Below are 25911 nucleotides of genomic sequence, written 5' to 3'. Positions count from 1 at the left end.
GAAAGCTGGGCATGCAAGCCTGCAAGCCTAGCTCTGGGGAAGCGGAGACAGGAGGGTCCCTGTGTCTTGCTAGCTAGCCCCTCCAGCTGAACTGAAGAGCTCCAGGTTCAGTGAGAGATGCTATATTCCAAAACAAAGGGGGATAACTCCCGAGGAATTACCCCCACACTTGATCTCGGCCTTCCACACACATGCCTGCCACCAAGCCTGCCAACCTGAGTTTGAAGCCTGGAACCCACATGGTTGAAAGTGAGAACCAACTCCTGCAAGTTGTCCTCTGACCTATGCCGTGGCACTTGAATGTCCACACACAGGCAAACTAAACAACACCAAAAAAATGTAATTAGATTTTTCCCCCCCAAATAACAGTCATGTACAAGGCAGCATTTCTACACTTCCAAAAGATACCAATTCTCAAGAGTGGCAATGAACTAAGTCACTAAGGATGAAAAGATCTTATAAACCTGTGAGTGGGCATAAACGTGGCAAACGAGTGCATAAATTATACACGAGTTATCAGTCACAGGGGAAGAGGGGGAAGTTGGGTTACTATTCACGGCTCCTTGCAGACAAATGCAGAGGTTGCCTCTGACAGCAGAATGAGCTGCCAGTTGATTGAATCATGACATGACAGGCCCCTGACAAGTAAAGTAGTACCACCTACTCAACCAAAGATTGGATGGAAGTTTAATGAGGTAGAAATCATCAGGACCAAGAGACAATTATCAGGAAGGCTCGGGAAAATGGGGATCCTACATATCATAAGTTGGATATGAAGCACAATGCAATCAGGTCCCACTAGAAGCAGCTATAGTGAAGGTGCAGGGCAGGGACCACAGCACAATCAAGTCTGGAACTAGCAGTGATGGGGGTGGGTTGTGAGGGAAAAGGGCTATCTGGGGTACAGCCATAGCAACTGAGTTGATTCCTAGCTGATACCAGTATTAGTGGTGGTCGGCAACATTGGCGCTGGACTGGCAAGAATCATAGAAAAGCTGGAGCAGCCAGGAACTTGTTCATTAAATATTTTATCAACCCTTTCTCCAGCATCAACTGTTTCAGGCATTGTGTTGGGAGGATAAATAAACTAACAAGTACCCATCATATATCTAATTTGGTAACAAGTTCAGGAGTACAAAGGTTACTATATCATGATCCCCACTCTTCAAGGAATCAGAATGAGCTGAGTAGCCGATATAAGAACAAATAACTATGGAGATATGGTATTAGTGGGAAAGAAACATAAACTGTCATCTGATGGTGTAGTCATTTTGCTGGTGCTATAAAAGATCCCCAAGACCCACAAGGCCAAAAGACAGCGGTGACTCTCAAAGGTTCCTACCATGATCCACAGCATGGATGCACCCATACACACCCATACACAACATAAATAAAGGGGAAAACTTTCAAATATGTTTTAGTTCCAATGGTTTATTCAAACTGGGAACCTGTAATCCTCCAAGATATCACAGAAAAATGTGAAGTTATAAGGGGAGAATCCTTTCGTTGTTGTTCTGAAAAAGCCAAGATTATTTACAGGGCAAGAGATTCTTCTTTTGAAGTTCTGGGACCAGCACAGTACCCGCAGCGATCTCTTATTTGATCAATTCCATTACACTACCATTTTTAGTTTGTTGCTAGTAAAACATTTCACTGGTGCAAGAAAAAAGGCACAGCCCTGAAGTTTCAGATGGGGCGATCCTAATTTAATCAGCCCATGTTGGTACATCTCCTTTGCATATTCATGTAATGCTGTTATGTTGAGCGTCCCATGGTACTTAAAAGCCAAATGACCACCTATATATATATATATATTTTTTTTACACAGGGGTGTTCAAACCTGAAATGAAGAGCCATAGTCTGTAATATTTATTTATTCATGCTTGTCTTTTCTTCTTGAAAATAATGTGAATTCCAAACACCTTGCAATGTAATGTTCATCTTTTGAGACCTGACCCAGAGTTCATGAAAGAAAACAGATGTGACAAAGTTATTACAGATAAAAGAGTTGAATTAAAATATACTCTGGAAACGAGGGAGGAAGATTTAAGAAAGCTATTTCAAATAAGTGAGCAAATTAGAGCTCTGTGACAGGTACATGTGCTCCAGGGAAGATTGTACGGGCTAGGATGTCAGGTGGAATTCCGCTCAAGACACAGACGTAAGGATGACTGGATCCAGGGCCCCGGAAGAAAAGTCTCTACTCTGAAAGCTTCCTAACAGACGCATCGCCTTTATAACTCCTGCAGCGGGAGCACACGGGCACCCTCAGGTCACTTCCTCCCTTTCTCCGTTCCCATCTAGCCTTTGCCCTCTGCCCTTGCCCCAGTCACTATAAACTCGTCCAAACCACAGTCTGGATCCTGCAGCGGTATGAAGCCGGGTTGCACCGCACAGTGTGTTCTCACCTTTTCCTCACACGTAGCCACAACCTCCACACGGGTCCCCAAACCCACCCATCACCTGGGCGGCCGGCCCCTCCACCCCCGCCGGCCAGACCTCCACAGCTCTTCTGCACTCCCGCCCACTCGCAACGCTCCAGGGAGCTGTCCCTCTGCTGATCCCCACGCGCCCCGATCTCGCTCCACTGGCGACAGCGCCACCCGTCCTTCCACCCTGGAGGAGGAGGAGGAGGAGGAGAGGTCAGCTGTCACCTAGGGCCTCCCAGGGGATTGCAAGCACACGGGAAAGGCGACCCAGAGCGCCCGGCTCCGACCCGGCCTTCTGACCCCGGAAGTGATTCTCCCCTACACACACGAGAGGGGCGGGCACAGCCGCGGGTCTAGCCCGGCATGCCCTGGGCTTCCGGTGACCTCTGGCCCTTCTCTGCCGTCCGCTCGTGCTGCCTGGCGTGCTCGCTCGCGCGTTGCTTTCTTCCACGCTCCCGGCTTCCTCCCCACGCTGCCCGGTGACCGTGGCGCCCGCGACCGGCGCGGCGGCGGCGGCGGCGGCGGAGGACAGTCGTCATGGCCGCCTCTAAGCCCATGGAGGCGGCGATGGCGGCGGCGGCGGCGGCGGCGGCGGCGCCCGGTTCTGGAAATGGAGTGGGCGGTGGCAGCGGGACTGCGGGCCCCGGCTCGGGCTCGGGGACCCTGCCGCGATGGCACGTGGCTCTGGCCATCGGGGCGCCCCTGTTGCTGGGTGCCGGGGCCATGTACCTGTGGAGCCGAAGGCGAAGGCGCAAGGAGGCGGGAGGCCGGGGCGACGCCAGCGGCCTGAAGCGCAACAGCGAACGGAAGACCCCGGAGGGCAGGGCCAGCCCGGCCCTGGGCAGCGGCCACCCCGACGGTTCTGGTGACACCCTGGAAATGGTGAGAAGCCGCCCGGGCCGCAGAGGTGGAAACGAGCGGATGCAGCTTTTCCCTGACCCGTTATGCGGGTGAGGGGCCCTCCCACCACCGGTCGGAAACGGCCGGGTGGCCGCAGAGGACCTGAGAGTCGTTCCTGGTTGCCTGTATAGGGAGTGGAGTAGCAGCTCCTGGCAGGCTAGCTTAGAGATTTTTTTCTTTAACCATTTCCTTTGGGATCCAGCAGGATCTTTGCGTGTCTTCTCAGTGACACAGCATTTATCCCTAGTGGTGTAGGTATGGGAAACACGCACCAATATAATAATTCTATTAAGCGAAGAAAGGTAAATTTCACGAGCGATTGGAGTTGTGCCGTGATTTGTTCCTGTGATTCCCAAGGCCAGAACTTACCAAGAACCGTTTAATAACTAACGTGCCATTCCTCTTTTGGAAGGGGGAGTTGAGCAACTACGGGACAAAATTGGAAAAATTCGTTAGGTAGCTTTGTATATAGGAAATAAGCCAGTTTCTAAGGAGTAAAGTAGTGCCCCCCACACACACACACACACGCACATACTTGGGCTGAAAGCATCTTCAAATTTTCTATTTCACTTGCATGTACACATGTGTCCAAGCCTGATATGTCTGGTAAAGAGTCTCTGGTGTTAGAACAAGCACTGGAGTGATGAATTGCTTTGATCTGGTGATCTATTAAATCTTTTTGACAAATCTGACAGCTGTGTGGAGAATTGGCATGGCCTGAGATTGAGTGAGGTAAGGGACTTTATCTGGATCTGGAGTTATATGGTGGTCTTACCAGAGTAAATCGAGTTCAGAGAGACTCACCAGTAATAATTCAGTAAATTCTTTATACGCGTGCAACCTAGATACACTTATGGTCCTGAGAAAAATTGTGTACAGTTAAATGAATGCCAGTCGTTTTCATTCTACCCTGACTGAAGACCCATTTTATTGATTTTATTTTTTTAGTAAGTAGCTTCGGGAGAAGTTCTGATACATGACTATAGCGGTAGTGCTTACCGTGTGTGACTCACTGTACGAGTCCCGAAAGAAAGCCGTTTGCTCTCTCCTATGGGGAAATAGTCTATTTCTAACTAGAAATTACTATGTTGGAGGGAACCGTGATCTTTAAGAACTGAGATGTCATTCTAGATTGGCCTGTGGAGCGTTGGTGAGCCCACTTTATCTCACTGGCATCCTAGTAGGCTAGGAGGATTAAAATATTAAGCCCCTTCTATTTTATCCAGCACTACCAATGTTAAACCAAAGTTTTAACATTTAGGATGAAAGCCTGGGCACTGGCTGTGCAAACTGTGCTGGACTACCAACCCCAAGAAGCCAGTTTCAGAGATAAGTAATGGTAAAAAGCAGAGGTTTATTTGGTGTGGCCGCCTGGAAAGAGGGACAGATAGAAGATTCCAGTAACCCCCAAGTTTGTCTTTAGGCTGCTCACAAGAACTTAAGGTTTAAGAAGAGAAAGAATCAGGCAAGAGATATGTATAATTAAGCAGCTCTGGTCAAGAAGTGATATGGTTGACCTTTGTCTCCAATCTGATCCTGCAAGGGGGAGTTGGAGGGCTGGGTGAAGGGCTCCTAAGAGGATTAATTTGGTTCCTACAAGATGATTACTGTGTTCCAGGGTGTGGACTCCAGGATAATTACCCTCCTCTGAAGGGTGCTCTGCCCTCTGAAGTTTTGTTCTTACCGGAATCCAAGGTGACTCGAGGAAACAGGTTAAGGACAATGAAACCGCTGCCTTTAGTTGGACTGAATGTGACAGACACAAAATGAATGCTGGGATGTTAGGCTTTTATTCTTTTGGGCCAGAGTGAAGTTGTAAGCATATTTTTAGCAAAGGCCTCTTCTAAGTGCTTGTTCTGGTTTGATTGTGAGTGCCAGTGAAGATGGTTGTCAAGAACATTCTTTGACTTGATTGTCCATTGTCATACATCATTTCCGTATGTATGAAATTTTGTACATGTGAAAAGTTCATGTACAAAATGTCTATTTAATTTTAATCTGGAATAGGAGATAACTGAAAGTTTTCATAAGAGTTTTTGGTTCTGTAGTACTTATAAATATAATTAAATTAAAAATAAGGGAGCTGGCCTGGAGAAGTAGCTTAACAGTTAAGAGTGCATATTGCTCTTGCAGAGAGGACAGGAGTTTGATTACCAGCAGCAGTTCCTGACAGCTCATGCCTGTAATTCAGCTCCAAGGGGACCCAGTATCTACAGCCTTCGAGGACACCTGTACATGGGTGCACATAAGTGAGCACACACAATTAAAAAATAAATTAAGAGTAGTTTTACATATCAAACTGCTTTAGCATAACACTGTAATTTTAGCCACATCCCCTATTCCAGGCATCCTTTTACTGTTGATTTGGAAAGAATTAGTAAATTCTCTTTCAGAATTTAGATTTCTTTAATTCTCTTTTCATTTTTGCAGCATTGTCTACAGCCAATGATTTTCATATTTTTATAAGTGGTTTATAGTTTTATAATGAATAATTTTGATTGACCTGACTTCTGTTGAGTTCTCTGTATAACTTGGACTGCTTTAAAATGATTATTATGTTTGCTCCAAAATAAAACTGAGCAAAACACTTGCATATACCATTTTCTTACTGCACCATGTAGAATTTAGGGATGTGTTCTTGGAATTACTGGATTATTATTTAGCAAGGCAACATTAGAAATCTTCATATTTTCTAATTGAAATGTATACTTTTAACTGTTGGTAACAATAAATATTGAAGACTATTTTTGCCTTTTAAAAATGAATTTCCTTAGTGTCATTATGAGTGTCTGAATGTAACTGACTGTTCATCCTAATTTATAGATTACCTGTGGTTGAAGGACTTGCTCTGTATTTGAATAGATGAGCATTTGTTTTAGCTGAAGGAAAACTAGAAGGTTTCTAATGCTGTGTTATTTCTCCAGCTGAGAAATAACTACATTTTAAAGAGAATTAGGAATCAACAAGTATCTGTTCAGAGTTCACTGTTAGAGTGAATGGAAACCTGTTTAGTTTTGTCTTAGGGCTTATGTTTGCCCAAATGTAAAATGAACTAGAGATATTACAGTGTTTCCATCTATTGGATTAGATGTTTATTTGTGTGATGTGGACCATATCCAATTATCACTTTTATGAGGTAGCAAAAACTTGGAAGAAAAATGTAAAGCTATTCATGTTGGTTTTAAGTAACTAGAATTTCAAGATATCATTAAAGAAAACATCTGATGGTTGATAGTTTCTAAGATTGAAGTAAAGTATGAAACCATATTCCATTTAAGCAGTTGTAAAATTTACCAGTGTTCCATGTTGCTCCAGTAGTTTTTTCAAACTTGAATTAGATTTTCAAAATTGGAAGATTTATTTTATTCATGATACTTCACGCTCTAGATTTGATCTACCTCAAAGGACTAACAAATACACACTAAACCTGGTATCCTAATGCACTAATAAATATGCATTAGTTTAAGAGCAGTGTTGATTTCATAAATTTATTGATTTCATAATTTTGTATTCAGTTATGCTTTAAATCCAATGATAAGAGAAAGTAGCCATTGTGATATTCAAGATTTTTAGCCATACAGATATTATACCACATGAAGTATTAGGGAACCACAGATCTATGCCAGAATAGTATTTAAACATGTTAGTGAAGGGTTAAGATTGTTTGCTGTCATAATCTTCCTTGAAATGAAATGATTCTCTTTTCCTAAATGATGTTTCTAGTTTATTTTTTTAGTCTTTTTTTATTTTTACTTATGTGTTTGTGTGTGTACAAGTATGGTTATGTGCACCTGAGTGAAGGTGCTCCTGGAGACCAGAGGCATCAGATTCCCCTGGAGCTGAGGTTAGAGGTGTTTGTGAGCCACCCAACATGGATGCTGTCTCCTCCTCCACCACCACCATCTCTCTCTGTCTCTGACTGTCTCTCTCTCTGATTTCTTTTTTTTTTTTTTAAAGGCAATGTCTCACTGTGTAGGCCTGGCTGGCCCTCAGACTCAGAGAACTGTCTTGATTCTGCTTCCCAAATACTAGGACTAAAGGCATACACTCTCAGGTTTAACTCTGGTCATTTTTTAAAGAAATTAACATGGGTTACTTGTGACACTCCTATTATAATTAATACTTTTCTTACCATTAATAATTTATACTGCCATTTAATAACATTTTCTATTGATGGGACACATTTTCCCTGATTTTATTTTATTTTATTTTTTTTTAATATCTTTCCAGTCTCTTCTACTTTTTTCCTTTTAATGACTTTCAAGGTTCTGTTGTGAGAATTCTTAATTACTCTACCAATTCCATGAATGTTAGCCATACTACTTACAAGGTCTAACTTAAAAGGAATCTTCATTTGTCTCACAAGTATTTCAGTCTCCTCTTCTTAATTACTGTGCCTCATAAAATGTACCAAGTAGAACCTTAGGTGTCATCACTATCTCTTTTTACCACTTTTGTGTTCTCCATGTCTAATCAGAAAATAAACCAGAATATTCTACATCATGTCTTAAGTACCTGACTACTCTATTCCCACTGCTGTCATTTTTCAACTGCGTAGCTACTATCTTTTTTTAAAAATTTTTTATTATAGTCAGCTCTATCCATGTTTCCTTTATCCATGAATTCAACAAATGGAGGATCAAAGATATTTGGGGGGGGGGAGAGAAACTTGCACAACTATTGAACATGTACAGATTATTTTCTGACGATTCCCTAGATAACAACACAGTAATGATTTACGTAGCACTTACATAAACATACACTTAGGTAATGAATAATCTAGAGATGATTGAAACAGGAGAGGACTAGACATTGTAGCATAGTTGGTAGAGTGCTTGGCTAGCTTAGCTTACACAAAGCTTCGATCCCCAGCACTGCATAAAACCAGGTGTGGTACATGCTTGCAATCCTAGCACTCAGGAGGTAGAAGAAGGAGGATCAGAGGTCCAGGGTCCTCCTCCACTACATAGGAAATAATATATAGAAAAAGCTATAGTCATAGCTGCTTGGGAAGATTATGTAAGCCCACAAGTTTGAAACCAGCCTGAGCAGAAGAGCATGACTCTGTCACTGAATCAAACCAGTTATGCTAGAGGATATACCTAGGTAATATGCAAATAATGTACAGGATATTTGAACATCCACAGATTTTGGTGTGGGATGAGGAAGTTCTAGAACTAATCGTGGATATTGAAGGACAACTGTTGTCTTATACTTTACTGTCACTATTGGATTAAATCCCATGAGTCCCGTGCTTAAAATAATAAAGTTCTATTTATCTTGAATGATGTTCCTCCTTGTAGTTAATTCCTCCTTAACCTTATTACTCTTATCCTGCCTGAGTACTGGGATTACAGAATATGTCACCCCACTCAGCTGCCATTTGCTGTTGATTCTGGTATTTGGATGTTTTATGAACATTGCCTGATGCCTCTCTCTCACATTCTCCTCACCCAACAGTGAAGTCATCTCACCTTTTCTGAAATCTCTGTCTATGTAATCCCATAATTCCCCAGGCTATAACACTTATCACATGGTGCTAAAGTTTCTTATTCCTGCCTTTACTGCTGTAGTCTTGAATCTGTGAACACTGGAGCTGGCTATGTTTTATTTCTAGTCTCAGAACTTAATGCAGTGCCTGACACATGGCAGGTGATTGAAACTAATCTTCAACTATAATTAATGTGTTTATAAGTTTATAGGCATAAATTAATGAATGAAGAATCCTAATGTAGGATGGTTCTACTTAAAATTTGTCAACTTTATGATGGAATGAAAGCAACAAACATTCAGTAGAAACTGTATTTTGAATTTTCATCTTGTTCCAGACTAGGTGCTGTGCTCTATGGGATAATCTTTTGCAATTAGGGGCAGCAGAGTTGTGTGAATAAACCACCAGCACTCTACATTTTACTGTGATGCTAAGCTATGATGTTGACTAGCTTAGGTTCACTAAATGCATTTATTTTTGTTTTTGAGTTTTGGAGACAGGATTTCTCTGTGTAGCTCTGACTGTCCTGGAACTCACTCTGTAGACCAGGCTGGCCTCAGACTCAAGAGATCCCTCTACCTCTGCCTCCCAAGTACTGGGATTAAAGCTGTGCACTGCCCAACACCAAAAAAAAAAATAAATAAATCTTTATAAAAAAAAATTACAAGATAATTTTACATATGTTTGTTAAGAATTTATAGTAATTTGCTGTTGCCAATTGTATATCACTTTGAACACACTCTGTAACATACTCATGATGTCAAGAGACTTGTTTTTAGATTCCAGTCCTTTTCTGGTGTCTTGTACGTTTTTATGTCTATTAATTCTCTTCTTTCTTTCTTTCTTTCTTTCTTTCTTTCTTTCTTTCTTTCTTTCTTTCTTTTTTTCTTTTCCCCCCAAGACAGTTTCTCTGTGTAGCCTCGCTGTCCTGGAACTTTCTATGGAGACCAGGCTGACCTCAAACTCACATATCTGCCTGCCGTTGCCTCCCAAGTGCTAGAATTAGTCTGCCTATTAATTCTTTTGGGTTGATGTTTTTCCTCCCTGAAACACTTTTTTGACTGTTCATTGGTCATTTTGGTTTCAGAGAAGATTATAAGCAACTTTCACTAACAATTTGCTGGCACTGAAACTTAATACCTAGAACTTCTATTGCAAACTGTAACTTGTTTTTCAGAGGATAGCCTCTTCAAGACATGGTGGGCAGCTTTTGCCTCTTATTTGACAAGTTTTTGCACAGAGTAATGTTGGTTGAAGAGAGAAAAGATATATTTAATACTTTTCATTGTTTCTTAAATGTATAGCCTGAGATAGCTGCTTTTGACTCTGTTTTACCCCATACATTTGGATTTATGTGCATATGTAGTTGCTATTCCTTGAACTAATAATTTTCTTGTCAGCAGTGTGATTTACTACTAGTCTAACGTGTTGCTTATGTAGATTGAGATTTCAGTATTTGATTAGTAGTAATTCATTTGAAAAGTGGTCATTTACTTGTATTCTATATTAGTACATAGCATGTGCCTTCGGGATTAAGACTACCCTGTTGGTTGTTGTATGGCTGTGTCTACAAAGGATTGGTGCCAGGGATGTCCAAATCTATAATACTTGAGTGCCTTGGTTGTTTTTGTGTGTGTGTGTGTGTGTGTGTGTGTGTGTGTATGTGTGTGTGTGATACTTTTGTATAAAGTATACATCATACTTTATATGCATACTCATGCTGATGTCTTCTTGATATATCTGTAATACCTAATACAAGGTATGTGTTATTTACTTACTATTTTTGGAATAATAAAAACAAAAGTGTGTATATGTAGTACAGATTCAAGATCTGATACAGATCTTTTGAGGCCTAATCAATATGTGCCAACAGCAGTTAAGGGTTTTTTGGTTTTTCTCCCTTGAATATTTTCATTTCACACTTTGTTGAAGCCGTGAACATGGAGGGACAAATGTGTAGTTATGAATTTAGAGCTTGGGGATATGGCTCAGAAAGTAATGTGCTTATTGATCAAGTCTGAGGACCCGAGTTCAGATCCCTAGTACCCACGTAGAAGGCAGTTGGAGACCATAGCATTGAGAGAAGAGAGGCATGTGCATCCTAAAGGCTCACTAGCCAGCCAGTCTAGACAAAACTGCCATAAGGATTGGTTCTCACCATCTCAAAAAATAAGGTAGAAAGGCAGTTGAGGAAGATATCCCAACATCAGTCTCTGGCTGCCACACACAGACAGCATGAACTAAATTGTGCTTTCCTGGCAAAAAGAAAAAGAAGTAGTTGTGCTGGAGATTTCTATTTGCATGGAATGGAATAAGTCTGTAGTGAGCATCATGCTTGAGTGTTTCCTTTGTTTAGTTCCAGAGTATATGCATTGGTGGTTGGTTGGTTGGTTGGTTGGTTGGTTGGTTGGTTGGGGTTTTTTTTTGGCCTTGTGTGCAGGCAAGTGGGCAGGTATGGTGAGAGTTGCTCTGTTGATGAAGATTCTTAATTTCCTAAAGCATCCTCCATAAACACAAGCCAGCTATGCCATACAGTATAGAAGTAACATGTAGTTAAGTCAGATCCATGGAGTTGACTCCTCCCTTAGGCATGTTTTTAATTCTGTCAGGGCTTTATGCATTAAATTGGACTAATACACCTCTTATGTCTTCAGTATGAAGCTCTTAAGAATATTTCATAAGCGGGCTGAAGAGATGGCTTGACTGTTAAAGGCTAGGCTCACAATCAAAAATATAATAATATTTTATAAGCAATTTTGACAGTAACTGATAATGTGCTTCATACATCATTTCCATGATCCTCCAGTTTTGGATCCAGATAATTGTTGGATTGATTTATTAGAATCACATGGGCATAACTGCTGGTGATTATTCATTATGAGGAGAAGGAACTTACTCAAATCTGGGGCAGAAAATGTTAAATTTTATAATTTTAAGTAATTGGTAGTATGACATAACGAGGAGAAAGGAACATCTTTAATTTATTTATATTCTTTTCCAATATCCAAAGATTAAACTTATGGCCTTGTATTGCCTTCTTTGAGGAAAGTAGACACATGAGACTTAGTCTCTTCATACTATCCTCGGAGAGACTGAGGGAATTTTAGCTTTGTTTTAATATTAAACAAGTCTTCCCAAGGTTGCCAGGCTGGCCACCATTCTACTGGTATCAGGTGATCTTGTCTGAGCGTCCCTAGTGGGACTAGCATGTGGTATGATTAATGTGTGTGAATGTGCATGCGCGCGCACACGCGCACACACACACACACACATACACACACACACACACACACACACACACACACACACACACGGGTGTGAAGGTTAGAGGTCAGCTTCGGGTAGTATTTCTCAGAAGTTGCTCTACCTTGTTTCTTAAGACAGGTTCTCTCGGGTCTGGAGAGATGGCTCAGAGGTTAAGAGCACTGACTGCTCTTCCAGAGGACCTGAGTTCAATTCCCAGCAACCACATGGTGGCTCACAACCATCCATAATGAGATCTGGTGCCCTCTTCTGGCCTGCAGTCATACATGCAGACAGAACACTGTATACATAATAAATAAAATCTTTAAAAAAAAAAAAAAAAAAAAAAAAAGACAGGTTCTCTCACTGGGACCAGGGGCTCTGATTAGACTAAGCTGGCTGGCCAGACAGGCAGCCCCAGGGATTCACCTGTCTCTGCCCGGTTCTGGGATTACACAAGTGCCAGCATGCCCGGCGTTTTATGTAGGACCAAACTTAGGTCATCTTATACTGCATGCACGCTGTGAACTGAGTACCAAGATTAATGCTCTTTAAGCTTGCCAAACTTGCATGTATGCGACCAGTGTGTAATAAAACTAATTGTGATAAAAGACTCAGGAGAAATAACTTTTCATAAAATTTAATTATAAAATTTATAGCACTGCGAAAAGACTACCAAAATCAAGTTGCTTCCAGTAATGTTTAAATGATGCTATCCTTTCTTTTAATAACTTTAGTAGCTTATGAATAGACCAGTAGACTACATGAAAAGATAGAACTGGTTTCTCATGATGTTCCCATTATGTTTGAGATCTTCTTGTCTTCATTCCTCATTTGTGAAACTTTGTTTTGAGGTGTTTTCTCCCCTAACTTCTGCCTTGGGTAGACAATGAAATGCCTTTGAAAAGCAGTACGAAAAGATTTCTGTGGGGGTGGAATTAAAACCCCTGTATTAAAAAAAAAGTCTATTGTGGTCTTCTTTTCCCTCAGTACATTTAATTTTTGCCGGAAAAGCCTAGTTTGGGGTGTAGCAGAAGGCTAGTGTTTGTGATAAAGTCCGTCATGTGGGAGGAGGTAGCTTCTCGTGACTGTCCTTGCTGTGTTGCTGTCTCTTCTCTGCAGTTTTATTGCAGAGAAACTATGGGCCAGAAAATAATGGGAGTCCAGGGAGTCAGAAGGTGAGGCCTGGTGGTGAACATTGTGATACACTGTAGTTAAGTGGCTCTCGTTGTGTGTCTGTATAATTGGATTCTTTTTCAACTCTGTCTTCAGACCACCATTTATTTTCAGTAGTACAATAAGGACGTTAAGTAGACTTAAGAAATCAGGATAATTTTAAAAGGAAATTGTTATAAAACTTAATTGAGGGGCTGGAGAGATGGCTCAGGTTAAGAATACTTGTTGCTCTTGTGAGAGGACCTGAGTTCAATTTCCAGCACCCATATAGTGACTGATAACCATATGTTATCACAGTTCAGAAGATCTGATACCTTCTTTTGTCCTCATGTGGTACATGGACATCCATACATGCAACACATCATATGCATAAAAGTAAATAAAAATTAAGAAGTAGCTAGTTGAGATTCAGTTTGTTGATTTTCACACATTTAGACTTTGCTAAATGAAACGTGCTGTCCTCTTTCTTAAATCTCGTATCCCTTTCTCCAGGTTCCTCCTCATCCTCTTGTCAGTCTTAGCTCCAGCTGCTTCTCCTTGAGTTCTTGTGATTTAGGAGGAGTTCATTGCCTGTTTGTGCCAAGGAAACAGGGTTCTGTACTTTACCAGAAAGTCTTTAGTTAAAATATGGAATAACTGAAATGTGTTGATAGTAATGCACATTATTTTCTACATAAATAGTCCCTAATGTTTTAGGGTAGTGAACAGTCTTCCAGTAACTCAGAAACAATGAAAATTTACTGTGCTAAATAAAATAATGCTTTTCTTTTGTTTTTACGTACTATCAAAGACAGTCAAAATTCTTTATTTTAAAGTTTTATTAAGCAAAAAGATCAATAATTATACTTTTGGGCAGATTGTACTTTTATCAATAGAACTATGTTATATTCCATCTGTAGCTTTTAAGAGTGGTCCTTAGATACTGCCTTTTGTGTTATATGTGCCTTTTATAGTGTGTATTTTTCCTTTCTTAAATGTTTCTGTGTCATTTTGCTTTAAGTCATCTTATTTAGGCAGCATTTAGTTTTACTTTTAAACAACTTGAAAATCTTAATCAAAGACTCACCTATTCACATTTATTACTGATTAGTATCATTAATGATTATTGCTGTATTTACTTTTTGTCCTTGTGCCATCCTTTCTGCCTTTCAATATATTGGTTGTTGGCCTGCTCTAGGTTCATTTTAGTACTAAAGCTGTGGTGTCATGTCTGTCTATGTTGTATTTAACTTCAAACACTCGTTTGTCAAATTACAGAATTTAGAGTTGGAATTCTTGCTTCAGAGCTTTGTGATAGTTAATTATTTGTCAGGACCTAATATTGGCAGTGGTACCTGATTTGTTCTTTTTCTTTTGTAGTTAACCTGATTTTCTTTTCTACTTAAACATCTTAGGGATTTTTTGTTGTTGTTGTTGTTGTGGTTTTTTTTTTGGTTTTTTTTTGTTTTTTTTGGTTTTTTGAGACAGGATTTCTCTGTGTAGTTTTGCACCTTTCCTGGAACTCACTTTGTAGACCAGGCTGGCCTTGAACTCACAGAGATCTGCCTGCCTCTGCCTCCTGAGTGCTGGGATTAAAGGCATGCGTCACTACCGCCCAGTGGGATTTTTGCTATATAAATTTCAGCATAACATGTTTAAATAATGTGTAGGGGCTTTTTTCCTAATTTTTTATACTCTCTTTAACTATATCTTTCCCTTGGAACCTTGCTAGATAGATGTTGGAACTTATTTGCTTATTTCTTTCAAATTTCTCACCCCCATCCTCTGTTCTCATTGCATTCTGGAAGTTTCCTTGATTCCACCTTGTACTTAATTTGTTCTTCAGCTGTACTTGTAATATACGTCCTCTATTACGTTAATTATATTAATGTTTTTCCTTTTCAAGATGTCTAACTGTGGGTTGTAGGCGTTTTATATTTCGGTTGTAGAACTTGTGCTTTCCATGTAAGAGGCCCTGAGTTCAAGCTCCAGCAGCTTCTCCCCACTACCTTCTCTTGCTACTCAATTTCTTTATCAGATAGCAGTTTTCTGTTGGAGTTAGGTGCCTCTCTTGCATGCATTGGCTTCCTTTCAGTGTTAGCAATTTCTCTTTGTGCTTTTTTTGGAAAGAGACCCATCCTCCCTTCTGGATGACACGGTCCTAATGCAATATGACTTGTGCTTTTTTCTAGTTGAGAAAGGCAATTAATGAGGTTATCCTAAATGCAAACTGTCCAGCTATCACCCTGATGGTTGTCTTCCTAATGTCACACAGGGGTTCTCTTTTGTCGTTTTATCTTTTCTTTTTTTCTTTTTTGGTTTTTCAAGACAGGGTTTCCCTATGTAGTCCTGGCTGTTCTGGAACTCACTTTGTAGACTGGGTTGGCCTCCAACTCAGAGATCTACCTGCCTCTGCCTCTCGAGTGCTGGGATTAAAGATGTGCATTACCATGCTTGGTTTATTTGTCTTTTTTTGTTGCTTCCAGCATGTTTTCATAGTCCCATGGATGTGCCCCCCCTCCCCCCAAAATATCACAAAGTTCTAAGTAAGTTTACAATTTTGTTCTTAGCTGTATTCATAGCTATCCTAGGACACATGAAGCCTTGGCTACAGGTGGGACATTCATATAACCTATTTATTCTTGAAATATGTTTCATGATTGTTATTTGACTTATACTGGAAAAGCTTTTAGAAGATGAATAAATCTGTTGACAAATGAAAGATTTTCACTCATCTATTGATTTGTGTTCTTGGTTCCTTTTATCCCACATCTTGGTTTTAAAAATACATATATTTGCCAAGCAATGGTGGCACATGCCTTTAATCCCAGCACTTAGGAGGCAGAGGCAGGTGGATCTCTGTGGGTTGGAGGCCAGCTTGGTCTACAGAGTGAGTTGCAGGACAGGCTCCAAAGCTACATAGAGAGACCCTGTCTCGGGGGAAAAAAAAAATGCATATAGATCTTGTTAGTTCTGTCCAGCTTACACTGTCTAGGTTATATCCCTATGTGAAATAGATAGTTTGAGTTACCTACAAATCCTTCTTTGTACACTATACTGAAAAAAACAACCCTATAACTATAAGATGCTAAAGAAGGGCAACAAAGAGTAAACAGGGAGCTTGCTACCTGTGAGAGGCCCTGGGTTTGATTCCTAGTACCTCCAAAAAGAAAAGTAGTAGTACATATGTTTGCAGCCATTATCAAAATCTTCTGAGGGTTATAAGGGATCAGCTGACATGACCCCATCATTTCGGTCATAACTACCCTTTGCCTGGGTTGGTTGCCTTGACAGTGTCTTAACTGATAGGAGACATAATAAGCATTTTGAGAGAGGCTAGGTACTCTCTTGTTAGCAGGAGCCTACCTTTGTCTACGCCTTCTGCCTTGGTATAGGGATCCTTGCTGCTGCTCAAAATGTGAAGTTGAGGATCTATTGGCCTCTTTTTTATTTAGTTGTTGCTATTTGCTTTTGAATAGGGTCTTGCTCTTTAGCCCAGACTGGCCTTCAGCTCTTGCCTTAGACTTTCTAGTGCTGGGATTACAAGTTTGTGCTACCACACCCAGCTATGGTTACTGGTTTTCATACACTGGGACTAGATTTTTTCCAAAACAAGGGGTTTAAATTACTTTGGCTGAGAAACATGTCTTTATAGCCATTTGGTTGGCAGACATTAACATTGTCACTTCTACTGTCGGCAGAAATGATAGAGAAATGATATTTAATGTGTTAGTCTTTTTGGAGAAAAGTCTGAGTGGTTTTAAACTGTAAACACACATCCTATCTTCTCATCTTTCATCAGCTGGTTTAATCACTATGGTCTGAATTTATTCTTGAATGTCAGTACTTAATAATGGTTTTCTCTCATTTCAGAATTCTCTGGATAGAGCCCAAGCAGCCAAAAACAAAGGCAACAAATATTTCAAAGCAGGAAAATATGAACAAGCTATCCAGTGCTATACTGAAGCTATTAGTTTGTGCCCTACTGAGAAGAATGTAGACCTTTCTACATTTTATCAAAACAGAGCTGCTGCCTTTGAACAGTTGGTATGTACTCTGGTGTTTCCTGTTTATCTGCTTAAAGTCTCAGTTAATTCTGCTCAGATCCAATGCACTTTTTGAAGTTAACTTGAAATTATAAGAATTTTTCATTTCATTGTTGCTAGCCAAAATTGTACACCAAAATTCTACAAATTTTAATTTTTATTAAAATCAGATAGTTGAGAAGGTTAACATTTCATGGTGATCCTGGCCTCCTCAACAGTTTGAGACTATTTGTTCAACTTTCTGTCTCTCTACCAACAGTATGCAAAAGGAAGAAAACGATGAGTTCCTTTTACACATGCTGTTTGTGCCATGTCTTTTGTTGCTGTCGTGTCTCGTACAGTTTTTACATCAGCGTAGCCAAATCTTCCATTCTTCTTAAAGACTATGTAGTAGGACTGTATGCTTTCAGAGAGGATTGATGCGTTTAAACAGTGGAGTAGAGGGTGTTAATAGAGGAACCAAGACATGTAAATGCTCTGAGACGAGCATTTGGTGTTTACAAAAGTAAAGTCTCCTGAGTACAGGAAATGAAAGTGGAAGTGAGCAGGGACAAAATCAGGAAAAGCCGGTAGGCAGTAAGTTTACATTTGAGCTAAGTGTGATGCTCGATTCCTGTGTTCTTAGCACTTGGGAGGTAGAGGATCATGAGTTGATGGCCAGTATGGGTTACATAGCAAGACCTTGGCTGAAGAAACTGATGAATAAATGAAACAAAATGAATTTGCAGTTGATTCTGAGTACAGTGGAAGTATTTAAGGGATTTTAGCAGGGGAGGAATATCATCAAAGATTTCTCCCACTGTTCTGTCAAGAATATATTGCATCAGAAAGGATGATAGTATATTGTTGGGATAGCCTACACAGCATGTAAAAGAAAGCTGAAGACCAGCGAAATTTGCTATTGCATTGGATATGAAAAGTAAATGCAAAAGAATTTAATGCCATAAAGGTGGAGAAGGAGCGAGACAGCTAAGTGGATAGTTTTACACCCATTTGTAATTTAGCAGGGTAGCCCAGCTAGCGATAACTTTGTGGATCACCTGATTTTAGATGTAAAATAAAGCCAGACAATCACCCAAGGAGAAGCGAGAGGTGAGTCTTTCAAGATTGTAGCGTGTAGTCAAGTAGAAGGAAGGAATTCAGCCAAATAAAGTGAGAGGGAGCAGCCAGTAATGTAGATAGCAAGTCAAGTGGCAGCGAGATGAACTGGTGACAGGTTGCTGGTAAGTAGGTAGTAACTGTAAAGAGTAACGAAGTCTGGGCATGTGTCCAGGTCATGGGATGGTTCGGAAGAGAGGTGGACTTTTGCAGGGAAGGACTAACTGAAAGAGTAAAGATCTTGGCATGGGGAAGGTGTGGCTCCAGATCACCAGTGATAAAAGGGACTACTTTTCTCAATTTTAGCAGGAGTGAAAATGTGCTGTGAGCACAAAGACACAGGTGGGTCTAAGGTAGAAAGTCTAAATATCTTCATTGCCTCTTTGTAGAAATCTGGTGTAGTGTCTTTATTTCGTGTGTGTGTGTGTGTGTGTGTGTGTGTGTGTGTGTGTGTGTGTGTGTGTGTATGCACTATTGAGAACCCCTTAACACTTGGCCTGTTAGGTTTTGAAAACTCAATTCTGTTGAACTGTTTTCAACGTAACTTTTTTTTGTTCTTTTCATGTTTTCAATTACAGCAAAAATGGAAAGAGGTGGCACAAGATTGTACAAAGGCTGTGGAACTTAATCCCAAATATGTGAAAGCTCTCTTTAGACGTGCAAAAGCCCATGAGAAGCTAGACAATAAGAAGGAGTGTTTAGAAGGTGAGGGTCTTTCTGTGTTTTCATAGGAAAATTGCTGGAGGCTGTGTGGTCATTAGTCAATTTATATGAAACTGCCTGTGAGTGTAGAAATCAGCTAATTGTCTTTCAATGTTAAACTGTTCCCCAGTTGAGATTTTTGTTCTCTAAATTGTAATTACTAGTATGTAAGTTCTGTCTGTTTTCAGCTGTGGAGTTTTTCTTTGTTTGGTTTTTATTATTGGTGTTTTTGAGACAGGCTGTATATAACCTGGTTGTTCTGGAACTCACTATGTAGACTAGCTGACATCGAGCTCACAGAGATCCACCTGCCTCTGCCTCCCAACTAAGGAGGTGCTAAGATTTAAGGTGTGCACCACCATGCCCAACCTTAACTGAGGAATTATTAATAAGTATTAAGACTCATTGAATAACTCTTTGACTAAGGAAATCAGAAAAGTAGTTTTAGCAGGTTAGTGTTGACATATTTTCAACTACTTCCTTGTAGAAATGTGAAATAATTTGGAGATGAATCATTAAGGAAGATGCTTTTTGCCCTTCATATTTTCAAACATTATTTTCTACACAATTGCAGAGTGTGTCATTCTCGGAAAATGTTATAAATGTTCTTTTGCCTCTAATTGGCCATGTCTGCTTCCAAAACTGCAATTAAAGTACAGGTCACAGGCTTTTAAGTTCATTTTTCTAAGTGATGTGAAGCTAAACCAAAGTGTAATTTCTACAGTCTAAAAGTACTTTCAGTACATGTTCACAAGTCCTTTAAAAACATCAGTAATAAAATTTAGCCACAATTACTCTTTTAATAACTTTTGGGGGTTGATACTAGGGAATAAAAACTCAGGATCTCACAAATGCTAAGCATGCTTTCCGCCATTGAGCTGAGCCTAAAATGCTTTTTTGTTCTGTTTTGTTTTTTTAAAGGAACGAGTCTAAAAGGATGTGGCTGTTTTATTTAGATCATGTTAGAAAATTTAAAGGTTTTTGTGATGTCATATGATGGTTGAAAGAATATTGTTTTTAAAATGGGAATACTAAGCTTTGAACTAGACTTTGAAGCAGATATAATTGGCAGAGAAGAGGTTGATTGGAATTTAGATCAAAGAAATGGGGTGAGAAATGAAGAATGGTGTTAGAGCTAGTTAAAGTTAGCAGGGAATTGTAATGCCCTGTTGACTTGTTTGGAAGAGTTAGGCTGTGGACTTGTGAAAAATGGAGAGTAGAAAGAGAAGTAACAGCTACTGAATGAATACTTGGAGGAAAAGGATAAGTGATTAAGGAACTTCTGTTCTTTCACATTTCAGACCACTGGATTGTGAGCTATGGCATAACCAGTTGAAAGTGGTATTTTCAGGCAAATTTGGAGTTCTGTGGCAAAGTAGCTTTAGAGACAGGGAATAACTCGAAGGCTTTAAAAAAGCTACTTAGGATTAATTGTGTGGAGAAGTTTGATAACAGCCTGGGCAGCAAAGCAAGATGTGAGAGCGTCTACTATGTCCACTTGCCTTGTGTTACTAGTCAAAAGAGAAGATTCTGGACTCCTTGTTTTCTTTGCTATCTACAGAACGTTAGAGCATTGACAGACATCAGAAATAAACAGGATAGGCCCATTCATTTCACAGGTGAGAAAACCCCCAGAGGAATAAAGTATTGACACTTTCTTGAAAATTAAACAGTCCCACCTTGCTTTGAGTTGAGTTTGCCTTTTTGTAGTTTAGTTGTACCTGTTTGATGCTGCTGGTCATCTTCACAATAATTCCATAATTCCACTTTCACATCATTTCCAGATGTTACTGCTGTGTGTATATTAGAAGGCTTCCAAAACGAGCAGAGCATGCTGTTAGCTGATAAAGTCCTTAAACTTCTCGGGAAAGAGAACGCCAAAGAAAAATACAAGGTAAGTTGATATGAGTTGGGGAACAGTTGGATAGTCCTTGAGACTGACAGTGTTAGGATAACAGCTGGAACTAGAACTGGGTTGTATTTCTTCTTCTCCTACACTTGGGTTGTTATGGCATATCCATTTTCAGTAAGCCCAAACCTGTACTCAGAGACTAGAATTCATTTTATGTACTAGGGATTGCCATGTAATAACCCAAAGACCAAATCTAGTCTGCTTCCTATATGTTAACCACTTGCATATTGTTTAGGGCTACTTTTGTGCTGCTGCAACACATTTTAGTGGTTGTCAAGTATACAAAGTCTATGTAGTCTACAGGGCCTCTCTGTCTATCACCTGATCTTTTATAGAAAAATATTTGCCAACTCCTGCTCTGTATCATTAATTTTTAAACAAAGCTCTATGCTAGAGCAACGGATACAAATACTTGTCCCAGATCCAGGCTGGTAGCTCTTAATGTAATTCATTCGGTTAAAGCTCTGTGCTAGAGCAGTGTGTACAAATGCTTGGTCCCAGATCCAAGCTGGCCGTTCTATAATGTAATTCAAGCACTTGGGAGGCTAGGATAGGAAGAGCACCATGAATTTGAGGCCAGCCTGTGCTATCTGAGAGAGAGACAGAGAGACGGGGGGGGGGGGGGGGAGATAGAGGAGAGAGAAGGTCCAGTCTTTTGCTTTAATGGGAGAGATGTCATTAAGTATAAAAGACGTACTATGGTTAGGTATTAGAGGGGAGAGGTATGTAGAGCGCTGGGAGAATGACAGAGCTTAGCCAGAAATGACTGGTGGTGTACTGCTGATTGCAGGAGTTCAGGGCACTTGTTCGCATTTCCTTTACTGATGACTCCATTTTCTCCTACATTGATCTTTGTAACTAATCTCTATAGGTAGGCTTAGGTGGTGCATGCCTATAGTTCCAGTAATTGGGAAGCAAAGCAAGGGGATTCCCAGTTGAAGACGAGCTAGTCAATATAGAGTGAGACCCTGTCTCAGAACAACAAACATCTGGTTTCTTTAACATAGGCTTTCATGTATCAAACATGCACTGTTAATCCAAGAGCAATATAACTAACTGTATTAGGGTCCAGAACTTTTTTGCTTTTGAGCAATTCATAATGGAATTCTTTACAATCACCTGGGAAACGTGTTAGATTCCCAGTCTTACCCTGTGGCTTAGAGCTTAATACTGTCTGTTAATTTGAAACTGAAAATCCACTGTTTATAAGTCATTACTCTGCAGTGTACTTGCTGCTTTGATTAGTGTTTTCTCATTTAAAAAAGAAGCTTAAACATGGTTGAATTTCAGAACCGTGAACCTCTGATGCCATCGCCACAGTTTATTAAGTCTTACTTCAGTTCTTTCACGGATGATATAATTTCTCAACCAATGCTTAAAGGAGAGAAGTCTGACGAAGATAAAGACAAGGAAGGAGAAGCTTTAGAAGTAAAAGAAAAGTAAGTATGCTGAGCATGGTGTCTGCTGGATGGGCTTTGGGACCATGGAGCACAAGTAGATTCACAGTCACCTTTAAAGGAAAATCTACATACAGATAGTTACATATAACTTTAAGTTGTATATAACTATAGATATACCTCTTTCTAGCAGTTATCTGTCATTTCTCTGGTACTTCAGATTTTACTGTTGGTAGGCGATTTGAATAAAGGGTACTACCTTAAGTTTAAGTGCAGGGTGATTCTCATTTATACGCTGATGAACAATTAGCAATGCTATAAATTTCTTTAAGGTTTTTCTGCTTGTCCAGGACAGTGGCATTCCTAATGACTTCTTGTCTTTGATACTATAGAAAGCTGAAACCAAAGGACAAGTGTCTTTATGGCTAGAGACCTTGTGATGTCATATATATATGTATATATATATATATGTATATATACATATATATATATATGCCATATAGGCTTCCTATTCATTCATATCTGTCAGTGCTTGTGGTTTTCAGTTAGACTAACTCTTCCCTGAGAGAAGGCAATAATATTACTAGTTGCGTATCTGTTAATGTGTGTGAAAGGGAGAATAATACTGTTCCCTGTAGTAAAACATAACTGAGTTTTAAGGAAGTGTGCAATTACACCAAAATATGTAAATGTTAATTGGTATACAATCTTTCAGAAAGTCATAGTTGAGAAATATGTTTCAGATGTCACTTAACTTCAGTAACAGTGATACAGATAATTTCCTCTTCTGCTAAGTAAATAGTTTTCATCCCATAAAAACTAGAGCAAAGTTAATCATATTCTATGAGCCATAGTGAGCAATGTCAGGCTGTGAATCATAAACTCAGAAGAGCTCACAACGGGAACTGTTGCTGCAATTTGGGGTTTGTAGTTCGGTCTCACTCTGAGCCTTGGCGTCATCCTCTTTTTGATGAAACTAGTACTTCTAATGCATAGCTTCTAGGGTTGTTTGAGGGTTTAGAGACCGATGTAATTACTTACCATGTTTTCAGTCAGTGGGAACTTTTTGCTTTCGATCTGATTTTAATATAATTGCTTCTATTTTCTTACACTGGTAATCTGAGCAACAAAATAAAAAGTAAAAGGTTAGTGTGAAGTTAGAAGAGTTTGATATAATTTTTCTTATAAATCACATACTAGTTTTCTCTATATAGACCAGTGGTTCTCAACCTTCCTAATGCTGCAACCCTTCATACAGTTCTTCATATTGTGGCAACCCCCAACTATGGAATTATTTTGTTGCTACCTCAACTAATTTTGCTACTGTTAGGAATCGTAATGCCCAACCCTCAGGTTGAGAACACTATCTAGAATATAACAACTGAAATGAGAAATTGAACTTTAATTTATAATGCTCTTTAATACAGATGCCCTTTAACTTATGAAGGATTAAACCCATATAAATACATTGTAAGTTGAAAATATGGTAAGTCAAGTATGCATTTACTTTATGTAACCCACTGAATAATATAGTATACTGTCATTTATTTACTTGTAGTCTTGTGGTGACTGGGAGCTGTGGCTATTCAGCATCGTTGCACAGTATTGTGCCACATGTCTCTAGTCTACGGCAAGATAAAACCTTGAAGTATATACTTCCAAAGTCTATCATTTTTCAAGCCATGTTAATGTTCAACCGTCATAAATCAAATGTCTTAGAAGTCTTGTGGTATACATTTTTTTCAGTCAGAAACCTCTTCATTAAGCATCTCCAGTAGCAACCATCTTAGAAGAAGAATATTGTACCCAGTCGGTGGTGGCACACACCTTTAATCCCAGCACTCAGGAGGCAGAGGCAGGTGGATCTCTGAGTTTGAGGCCAGCCTAGTCTATAGAGTAGGTCCTAGGATAGCCAGGGCTAAACAGAGAAACCCTGACAAGAAAAAACTGAGAGGGGGGAGGAAGAAGAGGAGGAATGTTGTATTCACTGTGTTTTTAAAGAGAGGTCATTCTAGGGGCTTTGCAAGATAGCTTGTTGGGTAAAGGGGCTTGCCTCGCAAGTCTGCTGACCTGAGCTAATTCTGGGTCTGCTTCTTTTTTTTTTTTTTTTTTTTTTTTTTTGGTTTTTCAAGACAGGGTCTCTCTGTGTAGCTTTGCGCCTTTCCTGGAACTCACTTGGTAGCCCAGGCTGGCCTCGAACTCACAGAGATCCACCTGGCTCTGCCTCCCGAGTGCTGGGATTAAAGGCGTGCGCCACCACCGCCCGGCTCTGGGTCTGCTTCTTAAGGTGGAACAATAAACCTATTTTTGAGACACTTCAGTGTTTTTACTTCTAGTTTTTCTTCCTTACTCACTCCATCTTCCACAAAACAATGATCTGTACAAAACAGGCCTGGCCACTCTTCTTGCCTTGACTATTGTCTATTTCCTTCTGTGTTCTTCTCTTATCCCTTGAATAGCTGTTGAGTACACTACTGATAGGCCCCAGACAGGAAGTAAGACAAGGTCCTCGTCCGTATTACAAAAGAGTGTCTTTCTCATTAGCTCACTTCACATTACCTAATGTTAGAATCGGGGTACTAGCCTAAGCATTCTGCCAGTGACCCTGCTGATGCCTCTGCTTGAAAACTGTTTCTCAAGGTATCAAGAAAATCCTGCTGGTTAAGAAAGCCTAGTCAGTTTAATCTCTCCCCCCAGCTCCAGTCCCATTCTGACAGATTAATATAGGAGGAAAAGACAGTTTGGAGTGTCGTATGTGGCAAGTTTTAGCATTTGATCTTTCCTTAGTAATAATCTCCTGTTTGCTTTCATCTTCAGTTCTGGATATTTAAAAGCTAAACAGTATATGGAAGAAGAAAACTATGACAAGATCATAAGCGAATGCTCAAAGGAAATAGATGCTCAAGGCAAATACATGGCGGAAGCCTTACTACTGCGAGCCACCTTCTACCTGCTCATTGGCAGTGCCAATGCTGCCAAACCCGACCTAGATAAGGTCATCAGTTTGAAGGACGCTAATGTGAAGGTACGTTTGGAAATGTGTGTGCGTGTGGAAAGTCAGAAAGTGAACATGATTTCTTCTACAGTTGCATTGCTCCATACCTTAGCATTTCGCTAGCAGTTCTCTGAAAGGCTGTTTTTTATTTTGAGGAATCTGCGTCTATTACTATTGGTGTAGTGAATCTGAAGGGGTAATATTTATCTTCAGGTAAGAAATAGACATCTTTTTTTCTACAGCAGTTACTATTAGCTCCCTCTTGTGGCTATAGCCTACTAAAAAATTGTCTTTGGATAGTAGCGTCAGTGAATGATGCTCTTGTAAGTATTCTTAAAATCCTTTTGGAATTTTCATATTGAAGTTACCCTACAAAATTTTCCTTAATTTCTTTTTGTGCTGATTTCCTAATTACTAAAACTATTGTATTCTGCTATAAAACATACATATTATTGCTTGAAGAAGAAACCTGTATTTATGATCATGACCTATAGCTTTAACAGAAAGGAGCAATAATATCTACTGTATGCCATGTATAAAAAT

General features: G+C 39.9%; 2 protein-coding genes across 4 annotated transcripts in view; one reads left to right on the top strand and one right to left on the bottom strand.

Annotated features, from left to right (window-relative positions):
* The first annotated feature begins 2951 nt into the window (after positions 1-2951).
* Tomm70 (translocase of outer mitochondrial membrane 70) overlaps positions 2952-25911 on the top strand; it is a 35625-nt gene continuing 12665 nt past the window's right edge. The window contains exons 1-6 of the mRNA XM_059277389.1: positions 2952-3311; positions 17092-17265; positions 18941-19067; positions 20849-20958; positions 22267-22415; positions 25191-25398. Of these exons, the coding sequence (XP_059133372.1) occupies positions 2967-3311; positions 17092-17265; positions 18941-19067; positions 20849-20958; positions 22267-22415; positions 25191-25398 (1113 nt within the window). The 5' untranslated portion in view covers positions 2952-2966. The remainder of the gene's footprint in view (positions 3312-17091; positions 17266-18940; positions 19068-20848; positions 20959-22266; positions 22416-25190; positions 25399-25911) is intronic.
* Nit2 (nitrilase family member 2) overlaps positions 22641-25911 on the bottom strand; it is a 33333-nt gene continuing 30062 nt past the window's right edge. For 2 of the 3 annotated variants that reach the window (XR_009382324.1, XR_009382325.1), the window contains exons 12-13: positions 23415-23492; positions 22642-22769 (exon numbers count right to left, since the gene is read on the bottom strand). The gene's annotated coding sequence lies outside the window, so the exon portion shown is untranslated. Of the gene's footprint in view, positions 22770-23414; positions 23493-25911 lie in introns of all 3 variants that reach the window. The other variant, XR_009382323.1, reaches the window with a different exon arrangement.

This window comes from Peromyscus eremicus, chromosome 12 (assembly GCF_949786415.1).
Source record: "Peromyscus eremicus chromosome 12, PerEre_H2_v1, whole genome shotgun sequence".
NCBI classification, from domain to species: Eukaryota; Metazoa; Chordata; class Mammalia; order Rodentia; family Cricetidae; genus Peromyscus; species Peromyscus eremicus.
The sequence above is the reverse complement of the archived record's forward strand: the minus strand, read 5'-3'. Positions and strand labels throughout refer to the sequence as shown.